The 21,556-nt window shown below is 40.5% G+C and overlaps 3 protein-coding genes across 8 annotated transcripts in view; 2 read left to right on the top strand and 1 right to left on the bottom strand.

Moving 5' to 3' along the window:
- Nucleotides 1–7,380, top strand: part of LOC130552382 (probable E3 ubiquitin-protein ligase HECTD4) — a 39,990-nt gene extending 32,610 nt beyond the window's left edge. For all 6 annotated transcript variants that reach the window (XM_057331036.1, XM_057330816.1, XM_057330963.1 and 3 more), the window contains exons 64-76: nucleotides 1,599–1,744; nucleotides 1,840–1,943; nucleotides 2,032–2,155; nucleotides 2,401–2,591; nucleotides 2,670–2,816; nucleotides 2,899–3,018; nucleotides 3,097–3,252; nucleotides 3,326–3,429; nucleotides 3,512–3,733; nucleotides 4,964–5,130; nucleotides 5,225–5,420; nucleotides 5,508–5,730; nucleotides 5,810–7,380. In XM_057331036.1, the coding sequence (XP_057187019.1) occupies nucleotides 1,599–1,744; nucleotides 1,840–1,943; nucleotides 2,032–2,155; nucleotides 2,401–2,591; nucleotides 2,670–2,816; nucleotides 2,899–3,018; nucleotides 3,097–3,252; nucleotides 3,326–3,429; nucleotides 3,512–3,733; nucleotides 4,964–5,130; nucleotides 5,225–5,420; nucleotides 5,508–5,730; nucleotides 5,810–5,946 (2,037 nt within the window). In that variant the 3' untranslated portion in view covers nucleotides 5,947–7,380. The remainder of the gene's footprint in view (nucleotides 1–1,598; nucleotides 1,745–1,839; nucleotides 1,944–2,031; nucleotides 2,156–2,400; nucleotides 2,592–2,669; nucleotides 2,817–2,898; nucleotides 3,019–3,096; nucleotides 3,253–3,325; nucleotides 3,430–3,511; nucleotides 3,734–4,963; nucleotides 5,131–5,224; nucleotides 5,421–5,507; nucleotides 5,731–5,809) is intronic.
- A 1,317-nt stretch (nucleotides 7,381–8,697) lies between these two features.
- Nucleotides 8,698–10,517, top strand: mrpl21 (mitochondrial ribosomal protein L21). Its single transcript, XM_057338952.1, has 7 exons — nucleotides 8,698–8,837; nucleotides 9,295–9,355; nucleotides 9,488–9,573; nucleotides 9,722–9,885; nucleotides 9,994–10,046; nucleotides 10,210–10,313; nucleotides 10,405–10,517. The coding sequence occupies exons 1-7, from the start codon at nucleotides 8,744–8,746 to the stop codon at nucleotides 10,467–10,469; spliced, it is 627 nt and encodes a 208-aa protein (XP_057194935.1). The 5' UTR covers nucleotides 8,698–8,743; the 3' UTR covers nucleotides 10,470–10,517.
- A 1,159-nt stretch (nucleotides 10,518–11,676) lies between these two features.
- Nucleotides 11,677–21,318, bottom strand: mapk8ip1b (mitogen-activated protein kinase 8 interacting protein 1b). Its single transcript, XM_057333171.1, has 12 exons — nucleotides 20,839–21,318; nucleotides 20,428–20,539; nucleotides 18,911–19,141; nucleotides 18,573–18,654; nucleotides 16,850–17,686; nucleotides 16,208–16,283; nucleotides 15,897–16,072; nucleotides 14,601–14,704; nucleotides 13,849–13,956; nucleotides 13,687–13,757; nucleotides 11,885–11,983; nucleotides 11,677–11,788 (listed from the first exon to the last, which is right to left on the bottom strand). The coding sequence occupies exons 1-12, from the start codon at nucleotides 20,892–20,894 to the stop codon at nucleotides 11,716–11,718; spliced, it is 2,025 nt and encodes a 674-aa protein (XP_057189154.1). The 5' UTR covers nucleotides 20,895–21,318; the 3' UTR covers nucleotides 11,677–11,715.
- Nucleotides 21,319–21,556: the final 238 nt, after the last annotated feature.

Raw genomic sequence — 21,556 nt, 5'->3', positions numbered from 1 at the left:
GCAGTAGAGATTTGAATTATAAAACATACAATTCGGTAACACGAAAAATTAATTGTGTTCTCTACCTTGGACAAAACATCATTTTGACATAGGAATGAATTATTTATTTATTTTGTTGCTTTTTCTGCTCTCATAACCGTAACGCATCCCGATTTGTCTGGGTGTATTAGGCCGTGTTCACACTTGACTTCTTTTCTGAAGCTGCTAGCGTCTGTTTTACATTATAATCCTATGAAGTAAACCGTGTTTTCAAAAAAGTCCTGAGCGCTTTTTTAAACGCCAGCGTCTTTTTCTGCAGCTCAGAGCGTCTTCTGAGGTTGAAAAAAGTTCTACGCCCTACGTCAAGCACCTTTTTCACAGCTAACCAATGACAGAGACCTGTTGTTTCCATAACAACATGCAAGGGAGGTGATTGGTCGAGAAGGCTCAAGCTTGAACAAATAAAATGGCGGCCGAATCGCCTGTTGGAGCATAGTTTTGTATAAATGTAAGTTTAATTTTCACTTTCAATAACTTCTGATTGCATTTCTAGCGAGAAATTAGTATTGTTTTTACTAAAAAAGCGCCACTGTCAACTAATTCTTGTCAAAAAAGAAGTGAAGTGTGAACACGTCCTTATATGATGTAAAAACAACGAAAAAAACAATTGGATGTTCTACTAGACGTTCTTGAATGACAAAAAAATGATTGACAGAATATTCATGTATAATAAAAAAGAAGTGTCCAGGACTGATATTCTCGTCCTCCGTAACGGTTTTGAAAGACTGTTTAAACACACACAAATATATTTACATAGAGTTTGTTTTTATGTGAAGAAACACATCTACTAGTAGCTTTTAAATGGCAAACAAGTTAACAAATTACTTTATATTTTTCTAGTTAAAAACTTAATATTCTCTTGTCACGCTGTGTACACGACTTTTTCCCTTCTCATGACCGATACAGGTAGTTTTCAACATTTACAGAAATTGTACATGTCTAATATTCTATTAAAATATAATTCATTAATGTCTTATTATGTACGATTAATAAAAACTTGCTTAGGCATCACGGCTTCGCTTGTTTTTAGCAAAACATGCTACGAGACTGACCGTTTTAAATGGTTACGGTAATGAGAATTTCTACGGCCTTTTTTTGTAAAAACGTTTTAAAATTGTGTTAAACTGTCAGTAAAAGTTTTGAAATTGATGCCTTTAAACATGTTATATCTTGTTTTAAATGAATATAATGAGAAATAGTTGATGTGAGTGTTTTTAAGAAAATCATGTTTGACATGTTGAAACCAAGATTTTGTGAGAATCGCCCTTGTTATGTGGAACACAAAAGAAGATCCTTTGAGAAACGTCTCAGTGGCTTTGTGTTCACACGATGAAAGTCGACGAGGTTCAGTGTTGTTTAGTTATCAGCGTTCTTCAAAATGTCTTCTTTTGTGTTCTGAAGAAGAATAAAAGTCAAACAGGTTTGCAATGGCATGAGTGTGAACTCGGTATCCGTAATGCACAACGCAGTGTTTATCCACACAGTGAGCGTGTGTTTGAAGAAGCTGATGTGTGTGTTTGATGAAATCAGAAATCAAGTCTTGTTTCTTGTGCTGGTAGATTCTGCGTAAATATGGCACGGTGAAGCCCAACAAGAACAAACACAGCAAGGTGGGCAAAGAACAGCATCAGGGTAAAGTGGTCAGTACCAAGAGACCCATCACCAAACCCCCAACCAAAGAGAAATCCATGCTGAACAGTGTTCGGTGAGAGTCGCCCTACACACGCTGGTCACATGCAAGCGCAAGTCTTTTCATGTAGTGTTTTATATACCGTTTATTTATATGAAATGTTTCTTCAGAACTGTATTAAGTGAGAAAAAAACTGTCCTGAAGCCCAAATCTCCCGAGAAGACCAAACCTGATGAGAAAGATCCAGAAAAATCTCCTGCCAAAAAGCTAGAAGGTCACGACTGAACTAGTTTCCCATCGGTTTTTCCTTTGGAAGCTTCTTGCTGTAGATCCATCTCATAATGTTTGATCTGACTCAACAGTGCCAGAAGAGAAGTTCTTGACCCTGGAGGGTTTCCACAAGTTTACACTCGATCGAGCCAAACAGGACATCCGCAGTGTTTGGAGAGGCGTCCTGGCGTGTGGTTACGATCTGCACTTTGAACGGTTTGTACCGCCATACCAATCTGGTGTCAGTAAATCCAAACGCATGATCAGAACTGCAGTATATTTACGGGAGTGATGTACTTGAAATTCACAGTAACTGATGGTGGCGTTAAACATCCCTTTTGAATGATGTTACGAGAGGAATAGGTTTCACGGTGGATTCATCTTGAAGTAACGCTGTGAACAAGAGCAGAGGTTTGGTTTGGGTTTTCAGCGTGAGGATGCTGATGGTGTTCTTGTTTCAGATGCACGTGCATCGACTCGCGTCACGCTCAGAAAGCCAGCAGAAAATGGACCTTTGAGATGGATTTTGCTCTGGTGCAGTTTGTCAACCGTCTCTGTCGGCATCTGGCCATCACTCCCGCACGTCTGCATCCTCATGAGGTTTACCTGGACGCCAAAGACGCCGCCGACCCTCAGGTCACGTGTTTGTTAGGTGAGTCCGTCTGGACGCTGGGTTGTGTCGTCTGATGTGCGCGACACGGGTCTGATGAAAGCGTGTCTGGTCTCACAGGTGTGCCAGTGGAGAGTCTGAGACTCCGCTTCGCTCTGTTACAGTCACTCAACAGCACGCTGGAGAGCTTCTTTCTGCCTCTGGTTGAGCTCAGACAGACACAGAACTATCAAAACAGCCTCGCCACGCTTCTGTGCGAGGCCAAAGGTCAGTCGCTGGACACACACACACCTCTTCTTTATTACTTCCTAGTATGTCATTTGATTGACGTAGTATGTCGTGTTCGCAGGTCTTACTTTTTACGACACCAAAGTGACGGTCATGAACCGGGTTCTGAACGCGACCGTGCAGCGGACCGCAGACCACGCAGCTCCTGAGATCACCCTAGACCCGCTGGAGATAGTTGGAGGTACGTGATCGCAGCGTCCGTCACACAGAACACCGTACAAGCTGCGAGTTCCTCGTGTTAATGCGTGCGTCTGCGCAGGTGAGACGCGTGCGGCAGAGAACACCTACTTCTGTCAGGCGGCGCGGCAGCTGTCCTGCGTGCCCTCGTCTCAGCTGTGCGTCAGGATCGCCAGCGGCGGAGACCCCACATACGCCTTCAACATCCGCTTCACCGGAGAGGAAGTGCACGGCACCAGTCAGTGTCGCACACCGCCGTTGTTTCGAGTGAATTCCTGCGCTTGTGTTATATGTGCTGTGTTTGTCCTCAGGCGGATCCTTCAGACACTTTCTGTGGCAGGTGTGTAAGGAGCTGCAGAGTTCTGCCCTGTCGCTGCTGCTGCCCTGTCCCAGCGCTGCTGCCAACCGCAACAAGGTGAGAACACATCCCTTCGCACATTGCGATCATCTCTTTGGCTGTTCATGCTCGTGTCAGCTGAGACGTTGATGTCATTCAGGGGAAGTTCATCTTGACCCCGTGTCCCGTCACTTACGCTGAGGAGCAGCTCTTGCACTTCTTCGGTCAGCTGCTGGGCATTGCCATCCGGGCGGATGTTCCTCTACCTCTGGACCTGCTGGGATCGTTCTGGAAAGGTCTGGTGGGTGAAGCGCTGGACCCAGAAACTGACTTTCAAGAAGCTGACTTGCTCACCTACAACTACTTCAAGAAGTTTGATAATGTAAGAGATATAAAACATCGTCTCGGTCCTTGCAGAACCTTGTATGTCCAGTTGGCTTGACTTTTGAAATGATTAAATAGTGTGGTTTTTATTGCTTTATCGGTTAGGTATTTACAAAAACCCAGTGACAAACAAATATATCCTGAAATATGGAGAGACAAGGACAGGACCAATATATGAAGAGTTTGGTTCCAACTCCATTAAAAAAAATCAAAAATCATGTTTTTTTGTGCATTCCAATTCATATCAATCAAACTGCAGTTGGTTTGTTTTGATTTAAGCCAAAATAACTCCAAAAATACAGCCAACTCACACAATAAAAACTGGAGCACATAATAAAAAACTTGATTTAAAAAAAATGTCATTTTGGAACCAAACTCTTCATATGTTCACATATTTCTATTTGAATAAATAAGAATACAAATACAGCAATGAGTAAATATGAAGTCTGTCGCAAACATCTCCAAGTCACAATTTATCCCAAAATTAAACAAATGGAATAAGAAGTCATATTCTGCTTAAAGAAAAGAAAATCTTTGGTAGATTATTTTAATGCCAACAAATGAGTTATTACTCATACAGCTTACAAGTAAATTATTTTTGTTTCAATAGTTTTTTTTAAAAATCGTGATTTTTTTTGTTGTTGCTGAAAATCATGTATTTGTAAACTATACTCTTTAACCTGATGCTCTATTGATACCCATTACCTCTGACCAGTGTTGGGTGTAACTAGTTACTAAGTAATTAGTTACTGTAATTTAATTACTTTTCACTTGAAAAAGTAAAGTAAGGGATTATTTTTTCTGTAATTTAATTACAGTTACTTCTGATGTAATTAAACTAAATGCTTTGTGTAATATATATGTATACAATAGTGGAATTGACATTAAAATTGAAAGTCTAACTTTAAAATGCACGCATTAATTTATCTTTCTCACATTTGTAATACTTTGGTCAGTTAATAATACTACTTTATGTAGTTTTATATTATTTATTTGAATGAATTAAAAGAGCCGTTTCATGTCTATTCTTGAATCACTTAACTAATCAAGGTTGATATATACGATAAAGAAAGTAATTAGTAATAAGTAACTAAATACTTTTTGGAGAGAGTAATTTGTACAGTAATCTAATTACACTATTGAATATGTCATTAGTAACTAGTAATTAATTACTTTTTCAGAGTAACTTACCCAACACTGCCTCTGACCTCTGTGTTTTATTTGTCAGCTGGCGGATGAGGCGGAGCTGGAGGCGCTCTGTGCTGAGGTGTCGTCTCAGGGTCACGTGAACGAGAGCCCCGATTCACCGGCTCGCCCCTGCTGCACCTTCACCTACATCACCATGACGGGAGAGGAGGTGGAGCTGTGCCAGGGTGGCCGTGACATCGCTGTCAGGTACGAGCCAATCATCTGCCTGTGTGATCCTGTTCATCCGTTTATGTTCGCCCTTAATGAAGATCTCGTTTTGTACGTGTGTGTCTGTGTTCAGCTGGGAGAATAAAGGCATGTACGTGCGGGCGGTGCGTGATTTGCGTCTGCGAGAGCTGCAGAATGTCGAGTGCATGTCTGCCGTACGAGCTGGACTGGGCTCCATCATCCCGCTTCAGCTTCTGACCTTACTGAGCCCTGCTGAGATGGAGCTGCGCACCTGCGGCCTGCCCGACGTCAACCTGGAGTTCCTCAAGGTCAAACATTCACGCTCCTTTACAAAAAAGCCCAAACACTGTTTCTGAGCGACTCTCGTAACACCCAAACTCTTGTGGTTGTTGTAGGCTCACACCATGTATCAGGTGGGTCTGATGGAGACGGATCAGCACATCGAGTTCTTCTGGGCGGCTCTGGAAACGTTCACCCAGGAGGAGCTCAGCAAGTTCATTAAGTTCGCTTGCAACCAGGAGCGCATTCCCTTCAACTGTCCCTGCAAAGACGGAGGTCCGGACACCGCTCACGTGCCCCCCTACCCCATGAAGATCGCCCCGCCTGATGGGGCAGTAGGTACGTCACCTCTGCCATGTTGAGATCTCTCACATATGACATGCGTCAGGCGTCAGTATGATGTTTTTCTGCGTTGCAGGGTCGCCGGATCTGCGTTACGTCCGCGTGGAGACCTGCATGTTCATGGTGAAGCTGCCGCAGTACTCGTCCCTCGACGTGATGCTGGAGAAGCTCCGCTACGCCATCCATTACCGCGAAGACCCTCTGAGCGGATAAACCCCTCGTGACCCTGTCACCACGCGACCTTAAGCCACGTGTCACTCAACAGAGGAGAAACGGACGTGAACCGACAGACCAACTTGCCTTCACACGGACGGACGGATGCGGGTTTGACTGGAAGACACTTTTATAAAGCATGTAGATATATGATGAGAGATGTGAAGCTTCACCTGATTTACTCTCTCACTGATCAGCAGCTGTTTTATCCTCAGTGCGTCTCGGTCACGGACGTGACGGTCGACGCATCTACATCCAGGCGGAAGCTCGTTTTAGCTTTATAAAGGAATTGAACTCGCTGCTTGAGAAGTTTGAATATACATTTGAGCGAATCTCACCAAACCTGTCGGGACATCAGCAGAAGACGAAATTCACCCTTTTTTGACACGTTAAGGATCGTTTTGAACGTGCGAGATGTCTTCATGGCAGGGTTAGCTGGGCGTTGTTCTCGACATGTTTGTGAGATTGGCTCATTTAAACTCTTGGTCGACCTATCCCCCGTTATGAAAACCAGCCGTTGATGCTTTGAGCTCAAACGACGCATGTGGTCCAGTATACATAACCAGACTGCTTAAGACACAAATATCCGCGTGTGATGTTAAAGGTGCACATACAGTATATAGTTCAGGTGTGTAAGAGGAATGGAGTCAATAACAGGCTATAGACATATACAACACACATGAGACGTTTGAGCTGAATGTGATGTCTGTTCTCTTTAGTTTCGGGTGCTTTTCAGTTTGAGAATCTCAGTTGCCAAACGTTAAACCCTTGAATCTGTTTTCAGTTGCCAATGACGTTACCGCCATACGTGCAGTCCTGCTTTTATTGCTTACACGAAATGATTTTGCAGCCAGTTCTACTGCATGAATATTTCCATCGATGTCACGGTCACCAAATTTCACTTTTGTTTCCTTAAAACGTCTAGATTTCATCCCCCCAAAAAGCAGTTGAGTTTGAGCTTTTTAATCATTCTTCAAGCTCTGATGTTTCTACTGTTCTACATTTGGAGCTTCTTTATAGGACTATGTTGTAAATCAGTTGTGATATTTCTGGTGAATGAGTTGAGTAATGTGAAGCCATCCGGACAAACACACCCGATGCTACTATACATCATCCACTGCAGTGCATTCAAAAGATCAACGTGTGCGCGCGCGTGTGTGTGTGTGTGCTCTGGTCAGCTGCTGCTATCACAGATAGTCCCATATTTCTCGCTGTCGGGCAAAGAGTCGGACATATTGATGTGAAAAACATCCGCACAAGGAGCCGAATGCAGTGAAATACATGTTGTACATTTACTTGAGGATATTTATTACAGTTATTTATGATTGCATTAATACGAGTCTTATCTCTGAGCATCTGCTGTGTGAATGAATATACAGAAATGATGATGAGCTGACTATCTGTCATCATAATAAATATTGATGTATTACACAACTGGGTCTTGATCTGTGTTTATCGGTTTTATCTTAATAATGACCTTTTTTATACACAGCATACAAATTACATTGTATTTCAAATTTTTTGCCAACTAAAATGTAGTTGAATAGAATACTGATAAAAATAAACTATAGTTAAAGAATGATTTTAAACATTCTTCAGTTTGTTCTACATGAAACTATAACATGTTCCTTAAATGCACGATAATTGACAAACATCCACAACAGTTTATCTCTGATGAAGGACCTTCTATTCTAGAAGAGCCTTGCAAAAATAAATTACTTGGAGTAACATCTTGCAAGTAGCATTATATAATAATTTTAATTAATATAAAGAGTAAATGTTGATGAACTATACCATTACTTTTCCATTGTTGCTTTAAATCTAAAATATTTCCAGTAAAGTTTAGTTGTAAATCATTATGTGTCTCTCATTTTATTTAGCCTACTATAAATAACAGTATTATCATATTCATCCTATTTCATCATCCTATTTTTCATCAGGTTTCATATATTTCGCACTATTTAAAAGACAATAATTGTATTTCTTTGTAAATAAAATGCATTTTGATCAGATGCCCGAACACAGTTTCAGCACAGGAAAGGAGAAATTTTATGTTTAGTGCATTTTGAAAAAAAAATAAGACGGATTAGGTGTAATTTTCATTATTTTCCCGTTACCCCTAAATGTAAAGAGGTTCACTTCAAAATTTTTAGTCGTATATATCCTGCAAGAGAATTCTTAAGATTAAAATGGATGGTCGGAGACTCTAATGTTTGTCAAATAGGCTATGCAAAATTGATGTTGAAAGGTGGAACATTTTTTTTGTGTGTGTGTGTAATTTGATGCATTGTTTCTGGACTGATGCATTTGAATGGATGCAACAGAAAATACCTGCAAGATTGGTATAAAAATATATTATATTATTATATATTTAATAATTATAAACAAAGATACATCTTTTGTTGTGAATAATATACTTATTGAAATTTTATATTCATAAATGTAAAAAAAATGTAAAGTACCCCCAGGTTAATTGTTTGCCAAGAGTTTTCTTTATATGTTAATTGTTTTAAATAGCTAAATAAGGCAAAAGCTAAATATTTATATTATTTTTTGATGAATTTTGGTTTCATGAGTGAGTTTTTTCTTTTTTTTCTTTCCATTTCTATGCAATATATGTGAATTTATGTTGTATAATTGAATTTTGATTGTAAAGGCTGAATATTGTAACTGTCTTTTTGTTATTTATCATTTAATAAATGTTGGGGGGAAAGTTTCAGTACAGGAACCTTTGCGGTCGGATGATGTTTCCGGGGGACTCATTTGTTCCGCGCGTGTGTGTTTCCGGTTGATTCTCATGATGGCGATGACTTTGAACAAAGGGAATTTAACAGGAATATTAAGAGTTTTTCAGACCGCAGGAACATGTTTAACACAGTCCACACCTGCACGTGTGTATGGTTTTCATTTTCTGATTTATACTCGTGATTATATTATTGTGAACGTTCGTGTCACGTGCACATTCATTCAGTTTTATGTTTAAACGGATGAGAGTGCATTATTATGAGAAATGACACGTTTAAAATTGAATTATTAATGGTCAACTCAAGGGATTAAATGCTGTTTGTCTAATATAAACCAAAGCTCGACGCTAGTACAGGATCTCATGTACTGTAACCTTGTGTGGCATATGCATTTCATGCACCATAAAAGTTATCCAATTAAAAAGCTATTTCACATATAATATTTGACTGTCATACTCTGTAATATCTTGTTGTTTTATGTTTTCATATAGATGTGTTATGTGCATATCAGCCTTGTTTATTGCGTGTTCATGCTGGATTATAACGTGACTCTACACTGAGTGCGTATGGTGCTGATGACGTCACTCACTGCTATTTTCCACAGGCTGTTTGGTTCCTACATTAGCATGCCGTCAAAACTCATCAAGCGTCACAAATCCTGCAAGGTAACCATCTAATATTTCATTCTCTCTTATTCACTCCAAAAAAGCATTATAGTGTGTATCTCTTACTGTTCACGCTGAATTCATGTTTTGATGCTTTGGTTAAAGTCCTATTGTTGTGTCATTTGTTGTCAGTTTTGTTCCACACACATCCTTATCAAGACCACCGTGGCCAGAACTACCAGCGTTTGACCCTGAAGATCAAGAGAAGAAGCATGGAGGTGTGTGTGTGAGATCCTCATAAATAAACCCAATAGATTTGTGGTCCACCTAAGGAATATTGCGCTTGTAAATCAAATTTAATGATGTTTCTATATAAAAAGAGGTTGAGGGTTTTTGATATACGTCACGTGTGGATTGTTACTTCAGCGGTTGTGCAGAAGGTGAACGGCCTCATTCAGAGCGGAGAATACGGACGTTTGTTTGCCGTTGTTCAGTTTGCCGGCCGTCAGTGGAAAGTCACCAATGAAGATTTAATCCTCATTGAGAATCACATTGATGTTGAGTGCGGCGCCGGAATCAGACTGGAGAAGGTTTGTCCGCATTCTGCATTCTTTATTGAACACACAGCACATGTGTATTCGGCAAAAGTACGAATGTCCTAATTCCACTGAAGACGCGTGTGTGGCTTCTGTCTGCAGGTGCTGTTGGTCGGAGGGAATGATTTCACGCTCATTGGAAAGCCACTTCTTGGGTAAGATGCTTGTTTGTACTCAACATCTCACCGCTAAAGCCAGTGTTGTTTATTGACTGTTTTTATACTTGAGAAACATGTTTGAGACCTTATTTTTAGCGGCGTATGAAATGATTTGGTAACGTTATGAAGTAATAATTGTGTGTGTTCTTCGGACACGCAGCGGTGATCTGGTGAGAGTTCAGGCCACGGTTATTGAGAAGACCGAATCCTGGCCGATGGTACACATGAGATTCTGGAAGAGACATCGATTTCAAAAAAAGAAAAGTAGGTTTTTAATGTTTGTGTTGACATTCAATTTACAGTCAAAAGGTTTATTTCCGTGCCTTCGTTTAACACTTTAGTTTTGTTTTTGCAGTCATTATTCAGCCTCAGACTGTGTTGAGGATTAACACCATTGACATTTTACCAAGACTGACTTAACCTCTTATGTATCCGCCAGCATCACTTCTGGAACCTCAGACCTGATTTTCAAGGTTTGAGGCCATGTAAATAAAGTTTTCAAATTGATCTTTTTCTTTAAGGAATGTGAAAATGTTGTGCGAGTAAACATCTGTAAACAGACAAATGTTGGCTGCTGTTTATAATATCTTTACTTGTTGGACTTCTGATTCTGTCAACATATTTTAGTTGTTCCATTTACAGAAATGAAGTGTTTGTATTTGTATTTCGATCTGAAACCACGCTGTCCTGATTTCCCCCAACGGCAATACGTGATCTCGATTGTATTAATGTCACTCTTGTGCAGAAAGAAATGAGCATCTTTTGGGAAAGAACATATTTATTTCACGTATTTTGAGATGTTTGCAAACAAATATGATCCCTGTTAAAAAAGCATTTCATGAGCGCACGCGACAACTTGTGCTTTATTCATGTGTGAAGCCCAAAACCTATTTTTACAAGACAGAAATACTTCATGGGTTTATTAAAACAATAAAAGCAAGTGTCAAGATCTGTTGATCTCACACAGAAGCACACAAGAAGACCTCTGGGTTTTATCAATATTTCTATTGTATTTATGAACGTGTACTAATATTCTCATCAACTGTAACAGACGTATTGTCTGAAAAGATTTGATTTCCTTTTTATTGAAGGACACAAGACTTTTCCCTTTAGTAGTGTTGTTATAATCTATACTAACACTTAGATTTTCTGTTCAGAGATTATATATATATATATGTATATAAGAAATCATTTTGATTCTCTTGACAGGCAGATTTTGGGAAGTAATTCTGTAATTCATGACATCGAGAGACAGATGTCAATGAGTTTGTGCGGTATGTTACAGTCGGTGTGTGTTTGTGTGTTATGAAAAAATAGAAGAAGCGTTTCTCTCTTAGCCCGAAGCGCACACAGAGCCATAACACGCAAGCGACGGCAAAGATCTGATAAAATAATCTCTCGAATCATCCAAAATCCTCAGCATCCAGGAAAATAATTTCAGTTTTCACCGGCTGTCTTACGTTCGTTTCTTTCGAGCATCATTATGACGCACCTCAACACATCATCGATCCGTGTGCTTCATCACAAACAATCAGCAGTCGTCTCAGTTTCTCTCCTCCTGGTCCATATTAATGTCAGTCTTGTTAGTCTTTCATCATACACTAGATTTCTCATGTTGATGTGGTGTTATTGTTCTGTACACATGACTGAAGAGAGGACATCAGCATTACTCCAGATAGATGTCTTCTGTTGGACACGAGACCTCCACAAACTCTTTGTAGTATGAGTGAAAGGCTTTTCTGTTAAACACCACAGATGATGGCAATATTATTCTAAATAAATTCTAATAAACCAACATAAGAACACATGAAATCAGAAATGAATGTAAGAGTTACCTGACAGATTGTGCCAGAGGTTTCGTGGAGTTTGCAGACACAAACACGTGACACGCAAATCTTTCATCAGCCGGGTGTTTCGTAATGAAACCAAAATACCTGTAGACATTTCAGAGGTTAAAGTCCAAACTTACACAGACTAGACTTGTGCCCGTGTTCAATAATACCGTTTATCCTGATCTGCACAATATTGAAAATGATGTGAATAATTCTTGACAACATGTCAAAATAATTCACAGTAGCTTCCTTTCAATAAATCAAGATTAAGAATACTCTTAACTCCACCCTTGCAAAATATATGACGAGAAGAATGTACAGTATATATATTTTGTTTGTATACAAATGTCTATATATATTTTTTTATGCAATCAATAAATGGAAAGCCTCATGGTGTCAGTTGCATATCGCTGCTGTCCAGATTGGCAAAACACAAACTTTTTAAATGATTAACCCCTTAGCTGTCGGTCTCCTTTTGGGGGGGGGGTGCTTAAAGGTGATTTCAACCTTTATATTAGTGTAACTCTGGAATGCTTTGGTCTAGACGCCTAATCTTGTTTCAAAGAAGACCTTTTGTAGTTTATCTTAGAAGTGTCAGAAGTCGAAAAATATCAATATAAAAAAGTTATAACCGTTTGAGTCTATTGTAATAAAAACAAAAAATAAATGAAACTTGCTTTTATTTACAAAAAATATAAATTTTTCACCAAAAACTGCCAAAAAAATGAAAGCCACACATCTAACCAAGTTGTGTTTCAAATTTCAAGCTGATATAATGAAAAATGAGGGTTCTGTGATATTTTTAACCGCAATACCCTCAATGGTGAGTAGGTGTCTTGTACTAGTAACAAATGTGCCCACCTGTGGTACAAGTGACATGTAAATGAACACTTTTACTACCTTTGTCTTTTTCAAATCTGAAAACAGTGAAAACTAGAGACTTGGAGCTTTCCAACGATATATAGGTTGTCAGAGTTCTTTTACGTTTGTTGGCATAGGACAGTGGTTCTCAACCAGGGGGCGCAGAGGTACTGCAGGTGGGGCGTGACGGTTCCCCCAAACCCCAGCCTTTGGAACTCGATCGCGAATGCACGCGATTGCAAATTGACGGAGGGCAATGTTCCGTCTGAAGCTGCGCGCGTGAGACTCATTGTTGGTCCTGCACAGTGCAATTTTAGGCCGCACACAAAAGCTTAATATCTACAAAGTAGGCAAACGTCCACTCAGGAAGCAGCAGCTATTACCTCTACATCATCTTAAGAAACAGGTAGATCATATACGTATGTTTGTCTTTCAGACTGTAATTTTAGAATAAGAGCAAGTCTCTCTCTCTCCCGATGAGTTGTGAGTGCGCATGAAGGGAGTGGCGTGTAAATAATGGGGGGCGGTGTCAATTCTTAAAATGGGTTTACAGGGGGGCGTGACCATGAAAAGGTTGAGAACCACTGGCATAGGATATTAGCTGTTCAAAGGAAAAAAAGTTGTTTGTTCCACCCGTGGGTCACTGACAGTCTACCGTGTTGTCAAAGTTGACAAGCACTTTTTTAATACTTTTTATTGCTTAGATATTTGCAAAACTCAGTGACAAACACAAAGGGTGAGTAAAAATCATGATTTATAGCAAATCAGAATCATGAAATATGGAGATAGGAGGTTTTAAGAAGGACAGCAGCGATATATGAAAGTTAGCAGCAGTGTTAAAGTCAACATATCATTAAGATAACACCGTATATCGTGATAAACGTTCATGTGATTATTGTGATGTTAAAATGAACACAGCGTGGTGTGAAATAATAAGAACGTACTTTCTGTTTTTGGGATGATATCCACAGAACGAGATGTTTTTCAGATGGAAGAAGTGACTGTATTGGGAGCCCTGTGGAAACACGTTTATAAAAGAATCAGATTCATACACACAATCATACGGTATTTTGTGAAAATGCTGACTTGTGCGTTTGTGTTCTTACACTTTGAAAGTGATCGTGTGCGGTGAGCTTGAGTCCTTTCACGCTGACCTCCAGACTGCAGGATGATGGCGGATTATAGTGAAGCGTCAGTCGTCTGTTCACAGCAATCTGAAATCAATCATACCCCTTCTTTTACATCTCTTCACATTTTATCAACTCAACACGACAGTCATTCTTCTGTATCAGGCATTCGTGTCAAGCATCATCATTTGATAATCTTGATTTAACCTCATTTTGATTGAATTTTGCTTCACTTCATTACATAAACCTATCCTAACCCAATCACAGGGTCTGACCCATTTCATACAGTATAATCAGATTAACGGATGATAGATCAGAGGATGATGTTGGACTGACTCCCAAAACTAAAATCCTTCCATCATTTATTCACTCTCGTGTCATGTCAAACCTGTATGTCACTCTTTCTTCCGTAGAACAAAAAAGAAGATATCTTGAAGAGTGTTGAACCCCATTGACTTCCATTGTATGAACACAAAACCACTGAGGCATTTCTCAAAATATCTTATTTTGTGTTCTACAGAAGAACGTGTCATATACGGTTTTAAAACACATGAACGATGACAGAATCTCTTTAATATTGTTTATATTGCTTTCCTGTAGCTCAGTGGTTAGCGAGTGGCGTTAGCAACACCAAGGTCATGGGTTGGATCCCGTGGGATTGCACATACTTAGAAACAAATGTATAGGATAATGCAATGAAAGCATCTGCCGAACGTAAATGTTTATCAAACCTTCTGCATGGCAGCACACAGCACGTCATTGCCTTTGTGATGAAGCACCTGAACAGATCCAAGAAACTTCAGTCTGAACTCATCCGTCCATTCACAACCTGCAGCTGAATACATAAACCGTTACAAAATATAAAATAATGAATAAATAAATCACACAACAACAGTTTGTGTTTCATATCTCATGCATGTCTGTATGCAGTATTGGGTGTTACTAGTTACTAAGTAATTAGTTACTGTAATTTAATTTATTTTCCCTTAAAAAAGTAAAGTAAGGGATTACTCTTATTTTTTCTGTAATTTAATTACAGTTACTTACTAAATTACAGTTACTAAATACTGTGTAATGTATACAGTAGTGGAATTGACATTAAAATTGAAAGTCTTAAACTTTAAAATGCACGCATTAATTGACCTTTCTCACATTTGTAATACTTTGGTCAGTTAATAAGAGTACTTTATGTAGTTTTATATTATTTATTTGAATGAATTAAAAGAGCCGTTTCATGGCAATCCTTGAATCACTTAACTCATCAAGGTTGATGTAGGATATAGAAAGTAATTAGTAATAAGTAACTAAATACTTTTTGGCGAGAGTAATTTGTACTGTAATCTAACTACACTATTGAATTTGTAATTAGTAACTAGAAATTAATTACTTTTCCAGAGTAACTCACCCAACACTGTCTGTATGTTACCTGATCATCTTTCTTTCTTCTTAAACATTGTGCATGAACACATCGAAATGAATAATGAAATGGTGGGGATGTAAGGATTCACTCAGCTCACGACCCGAGTCACGATACTGATCTCACGATACGATTCATTCAAGGTTTATTTTTACAAAATGAGACTAATTAGAAACGATCAACTGCCCTTTTATTATTTCTCAAATGCTGCACATTTCTTTGTAAAATGAAAATATCTTTTATGTCAAATAACAAAATGAAACTGCAATTTTTAAACAAATTCCAAGTCAAAAAAAAAAAGAATCATACATAAAATAAACAAACTTAAAAAACTTTTTTTACATTTAAGAAATATCTGCATATCCACGTTTTCCAAGTTTGCGGTAAACACAGCGACCCCTGCTGTTCAAAACACGCATTGCGATTCAACCGGCTTGAATCGTCACATATTATAATTGATTTTCAACCGGCTCACGGTGAATCGTTACATCCCTATGAAATGGTGATAGCATCCGCAACATGAAGAGATGCTGGTTGCCATGGAAACAAGATGTGTGAGGATGTGAGAAGCTCAGAGGAGACGGTCTCATCCGTCAATCATGTGTCGTACTCTTTAAGGAGACTTCGGGCTCTTTGAAGACCTCGGTGGCGTAATATGCAGGAAAGATTCCTTGCGCCCCCGTTCTCATGTTAACCCCCTCGTACCAGAAATCTTCATCCTCCACCAACACCAGCAGAGGGTCACGGACATCCAGCTCTAGCTCATCTTTGTGGCGGGGAACAAACCTGAGCCACGCAAAAAATCATGAGATCACCACAACACACTTCAAAACAAACACAATCGTTGTACATAACTCATAAATACCCAAATTTAGCAAACCTAAAGTGATCTCTTGAACGGCACTGCAAACAAATGTTTACCTGTAAACAGCTCTGTGCGTTTGCACTCGTTCCTCACCGTTGATCATGCAGGAAAACAGACCGAATGATTCTGCACCTACAACAGACGCAGATGTTCAACCACAACTAAATACAGAAATATGAACCAGCTAATGATTCAAACTACTTCTCTTATAAAGACCCAGAGAACAAAATGTGGTTCTCTTTGCTCAGGAGATTTGTTGGAGTCTCAGATGTTTCTCCTAAAATTGTTTTGGAGAAATAAAAACAGAAATAAATGAGAGCGTACTTGTTGAAACACATGAGGAGGCGTCAAATGAATATAGATTGTAAAGTTAATATTGAGATCTTCAATCCTATTGACTTTTGATCGCAAAATCTTTTGTGAGTTTGTGACATTTCTGACGCAGGAGAAACATCTGAGACGCAGACGAGTTGAGATGTGAAAGAGATCTTTGCGATTGTGATTTTTATGTGTTTGTACATCATTATTCATATCACCCTGAGATCATTTTAAACCGTATATTCTGAGCTCTTCGTTTTTTCAGTCCAAGTCACCCACTTCGTTTTTGGTTTTGTGCTAAAATCAACAAAAATCATCCCCAATTATATTTTCATCTACACAAACTAATGTGTGCGCTCGCATGTGAACGCGCCACGTACTGGATGAGCGCGAGCAGCCGTTCATGAACACGTTGACGAACTTCCGAGAAAGCGGTCCGTCGGGGGTGGAGCTCTCTGACGGGCAGGTGGAGGCTTCATCTCGATTTCTCCCCTCGTCGTCGTCATCATCCTCCTCGTAATCTCTCTCGTATGGAGATGACACGCAGTTGTCGTAGACCGTCGCCGTGTCGCTGTCATCGCTGTAACCATGGTAACAGTCCCTCAGACTGACCAGCTCCAGCTGATCGTGTTCATCCACCACCAGAGTGTACTTCACCGAATCGTAAGACAGTCCGCTCGTGTCCGAGTTGCTCAGTATCCCAGAATGCATCAGGGGCCCCGACAGACTCTCGTGAGGGGCCTCACCTGCACCGCAGTCTCTGTAGCACAGGTCTCCGGTGACCTCATGTCCGCCGCGGTCGGCCAAAGCCTCCACGCACGAGGCGTAAGGAGGCGGATGGAGCTCGATCTGCTCGTGGAACGGGGACTGGTAGGGTGGAGGGGCTTCGCTGTCGGAACTGAGGGGCGCGAGAGGGAGCACCGAGGGTCTCTCGGGCTCCGGGGCGTCGGTGCAGCGCTGTACCGGGGTCAGATAGATCTCTTCGGTCGGCTCCAGACGCACGTCGGTGTGGTAACGGATCCGCTCGCAGGTGCTCGTCTCTCTGCGGGTCACGGCTCTGCAGGGTTGAGTGTGGGGGGCTCTCGAGGGTCCGTCGCCGGGCGGCTGGTCTGTCGATGTGCCGCAGTCCTTCATTTGTGTCCGAGCGGTCCCGCTGGCCTGTTGGATCTTCTCGTCATCACTGAGACACACGTGCTCGCGCGAGGGGGTCAGATCACCTGAAACGACACAAAATCACCCACGTGAGGATCTCAACCAAACTCTCCAGCACCACCTCTACAGATTTCAAGAGATGTTCTTGTTTTGTCCTCTGATGGCATTACGCGTGGTTTCATTTGGGCAAAAACATGAATTCAATGCTACTCGATCCTAAATTTATAAAATGCTAAACGAATACATGTCAAATACTGCATAAGCACCACCCGCTGGTCAAAATGTTCTAAAAGTGAAAAACCTGTATAATGAATTTGTTGCAAAGTCTTTTTTCAGATATATATTTATAAGAAAATAGAATTATTTTTTAATATTTGTAAATCGTAGTCACTGTTTTGGTATAATATTTCTGGATTATTTCAACATCAAATGTTTTCAAGTCCAGTAAGAACGTCTCTGCCCGCTGAACAAAAGCTATAAAAACAAACAAATTTATTTCAAGATTCATAAAGATGTGATAAATAAATAGATGATAAATAGTAAATATAATATAAACTATTATTCCTTCAGGAAGAAGAAATTCATTAAAACAAGAAGTTATCCGTTTTTTGGGTGTGTTTTGCACACAGCAACTTTATTCATTGTTTTTTTATATACAAATTGATCAAACATGATGACTCTATTACTGATTGATTGATTTAGCAGATGCTTTTAACCAAGCAACAGATGGTGTTACAGAAACAGATGAGCAGGCAGGTTTGGAGATGATCGAGCTGAATCAGACGCACATGACTGTAGTTGGCAGCGCGGCTCGACTCTTTTGTTACTGACACAACAGAGCTGCAGTTCCACGGCAGAATGAATCTCTCTGTCAGTGCATACAACCAAACAACATCATTCAGCACCACTTCTTCATTCCATCATCATCTGTGTGAAAAGCTGAAGACCCACCTGTTTTAAGCGGTGATGAAGTCTGAGAGATTTTCTCCTGCCAGCTGAACTTCTTTGCCAGCGAGTTGTTGTTTAAAGTGTCCTGTGGATGACATACATTCTACATTTTGGTTTATAATCTCAGGTTTGAGGGCTGTGAGGGGCTCTGGATGCTCTGAGAGATTCAAGCTAAACAAAACACTTTACTTTCGCACGGAACCGAGCACAAAACCACACAAAAGTGTGTGCGTGTGGCATTTAAAGTGAAAAGACTCCCCCCTCCAACGCTTCCTAAACTCTCTCTCAGAAACACAGAACTACAGGCATTTAAACACACACACCCCATCATCATCATGTACCTGTGTGCGTGGAATCTTTGGGAACAGGTTGAGAGTGGTTGGTCTTTTGGGACGGTAGGTCTCCATGGCGACAGGAGGAGCAGAATCCGCAGCAGGAGCCTTGCTGTGGTGTGAGCGCGTCGCTCTCTGACTCCTGTCGGATGGTTCAGTGTGACGTGAGGTCCCGTCCCGACCTGCCGCGCCTCCCTCCATCTTATCTTCACCACTACTGGCTGCCTGCGTCACATGATCCTGCGGGGATTGGAGAGATCAGCTGTCAGTCCAAAGCAGGAGGCCACAGAGCTCGCCGTCAGAGCGGGCAATGACATCAGACCGCTGCATTATCTGTCCCAACAAAGACTATTCACGAGTGCTGTTTACTCGCTGCATTACAATGAGACACACGCACACACAGCTTCAGATGAATGACAACAACTTTCCCAAAAGAACGAAAAATCACAGATCTCTTCCGTAGCTAAAGTCTGAAATCTCAGGAACGACTCGGTCGTTAGAGTTTCAGGAGAGATGTGAACAACGAGATCAGATTTGTATCGAACGTCAATATTATTGAAGATCTCGATATGAACTCTCATCACGTTTACTCAAATCCAGATTATTTTACCTCTACAATCTACATTCATTTACACCTCTATACTCATGGCTTGTTTCAACAAATACACTCTCATTTGTTTCAGGTCAATCTGTTCAAATGATGTGCAGAGCCGGTGTTCTGCCAATTTATGCTACCCATAAATTTGTGCTACCCTCGTGTTGTGATTGGGTTGGAACACCGGTTTATTACTATGCATGTAAACACGTGAAAACAGGCTTATTTTATAAGATGATTTTTGATAGATATCCGTTTAATTTGCGCATGTAAACGCACTGAGAATCCGATTTAATTTGAATATGTAAGGCCAGTCACAGCCCGGGACTATGATTGTTGTTGAAAAAGTAAACTAACGGAATTTTATGCGTGTACACGCTCACTCAATGGATGGACGAACTGTCAGGATTAGCGTTACGTTGTCTACAGTTAAGTGGTCTGACATCCACACATACCACATCAGAAAAGATAAACAAACGCTGTCAATCATTTAAAATAAATAACATAATAAGCAGCGCGAAACCAAACATTAGCAGGTGTGTATTTATCAGACCGTTCGGCCCATGACATCAAGTATCGCGAGAGCAAATCCAAAGCTCAATTGTCCATTTGCTCTCGCGATACTTGATGTCACACGCAGATCGGTCTGCTAAGCGCCGCACGAAGTCAAACATGCTATATTATTGTAAGTTCTGTTTGTTGTTGCTAAAGGTGACAAGGTTTGTTTATGTGCTGAAGCCCAGAAGTACATAACTGCTAATGTTTATGAGCGCTTAGCGACCTATAAGAAGAATGATGTCAATTGTGTTAAAAAGAAGTCCCGAATGCAGAAGAAACAAGAAAATTTCACAATAAAAGTCCAAGAGGAAGGTTTGAATATAAGCAGCTGTTGCGGTAAGATTGGACACATCCAAGCAAGATATTTTCTCACCTCGATCTCGGAGGCGTTACAGCTGGACCTGAGGACAAATTCATCTCTGATCTCTGTGATTTCTGACAAATCTGCATCTTCAAATTCATCCAAACCTATGTCATGTGTCAGCCTATGAAAACAAACAAAACGGCTCCCATTAATAAGGCAAACCCGTGAGAAAAACACAAATCAAAGTTGAGATCTCTATTATTGACATCAGTGATTTAATGGAGACTAAAATAGAAAAAGGCGGAGTGTGGATGGAAGGAACATTAAGATATAGATCCACTCCAGCCTTTGTCACCCCCAAAACTTTACAGTGTGTATGTGGTCTGAATGACCTTTATGCAACACACACACACACATACTGTATGTCACCAGGCTTTTACATCAGCTCCCCACCATAACAAACATGCAAAATCATCTCACCATTTCTCCCACTGCTCCTCTGACCATTCCTCCTTTCCATCACTGTTGGAGTCCATGCTGTGAGCAGTGCAGCGTGGGATTACCGTGTTGACAGCTGCTCAAAGCATTCTTCATATTTCTGCCATATCAGCCACATGCTTCAGATGCAGTTCACACGACACCGGCGCGTGCGACACGTTCATATTCTCCATTAACTCTTATTATCCAGTGTTGTGACGTAGATTGTTGTCCTCCGCAGGCAAACGCTGGATCTCTCTCCCTCTCTGCTCATTTATGCCTTCATCCACATTGCAACAGGATTTGCATCACACGTCCAAGAAATAAAATGTGATGTGAAAAACATGTTTAAGACACCTGAGCAGAGAGATGCTGCTGAACCACAATGCTGTTTATTCATAATTCATCACGCAGTCCAGCCAATGGCAGTCGTGTTGTCAGCATCCCCCATCCCCCAGCATCTCTCTCTCTCTCTCTCTCAGCTCTCGAGGGCGCTGTGGTGGATTGTATTGAATGAGTGTGGCTACGGGTTTATGAGTCTATCCTCTCTCCTTCTTCAAGGGCACAGTGGAGAAAATACAGAAGGAAGGATAAATATCAAACACAGGGTGGACGGTGTGTTCTAATGAATAAATCTGCACATTGCATATGAGATGCTAGTGCGCAAGACATCACCAACGTCATGCTAATGCTGCATGTTGTGGATGAGATTTTATAGATT

Source organism: Triplophysa rosa, linkage group LG1 (assembly GCF_024868665.1).
Source record: "Triplophysa rosa linkage group LG1, Trosa_1v2, whole genome shotgun sequence".
NCBI classification, from domain to species: domain Eukaryota; kingdom Metazoa; phylum Chordata; class Actinopteri; order Cypriniformes; family Nemacheilidae; genus Triplophysa; species Triplophysa rosa.
The sequence above is the reverse complement of the archived record's forward strand: the minus strand, read 5'-3'. Positions and strand labels throughout refer to the sequence as shown.

Coding starts and splice junctions, on each gene's coding strand:
- mapk8ip1b (XM_057333171.1), bottom strand. CDS start 20,894: ATGGACTCCAACAGTGATGGAAAGGAGGAATGGTCAGAGGAGCAGTGG. Junction 18,655..18,910: donor CAAAGATTCCACGCACACAG/GTACATGATGAT, acceptor TGTCATCCACAG/GACACTTTAAACAACAACTC. Junction 13,758..13,848: donor CACACGATCACTTTCAAAGT/GTAAGAACACAA, acceptor GTGTTTCCACAG/GGCTCCCAATACAGTCACTT.
- mrpl21 (XM_057338952.1), top strand. CDS start 8,744: ATGATGGCGATGACTTTGAACAAAGGGAATTTAACAGGAATATTAAGA. Junction 8,838..9,294: donor AACACAGTCCACACCTGCAC/GTGTGTATGGTT, acceptor TATTTTCCACAG/GCTGTTTGGTTCCTACATTA. Junction 10,047..10,209: donor ATTGGAAAGCCACTTCTTGG/GTAAGATGCTTG, acceptor TCGGACACGCAG/CGGTGATCTGGTGAGAGTTC.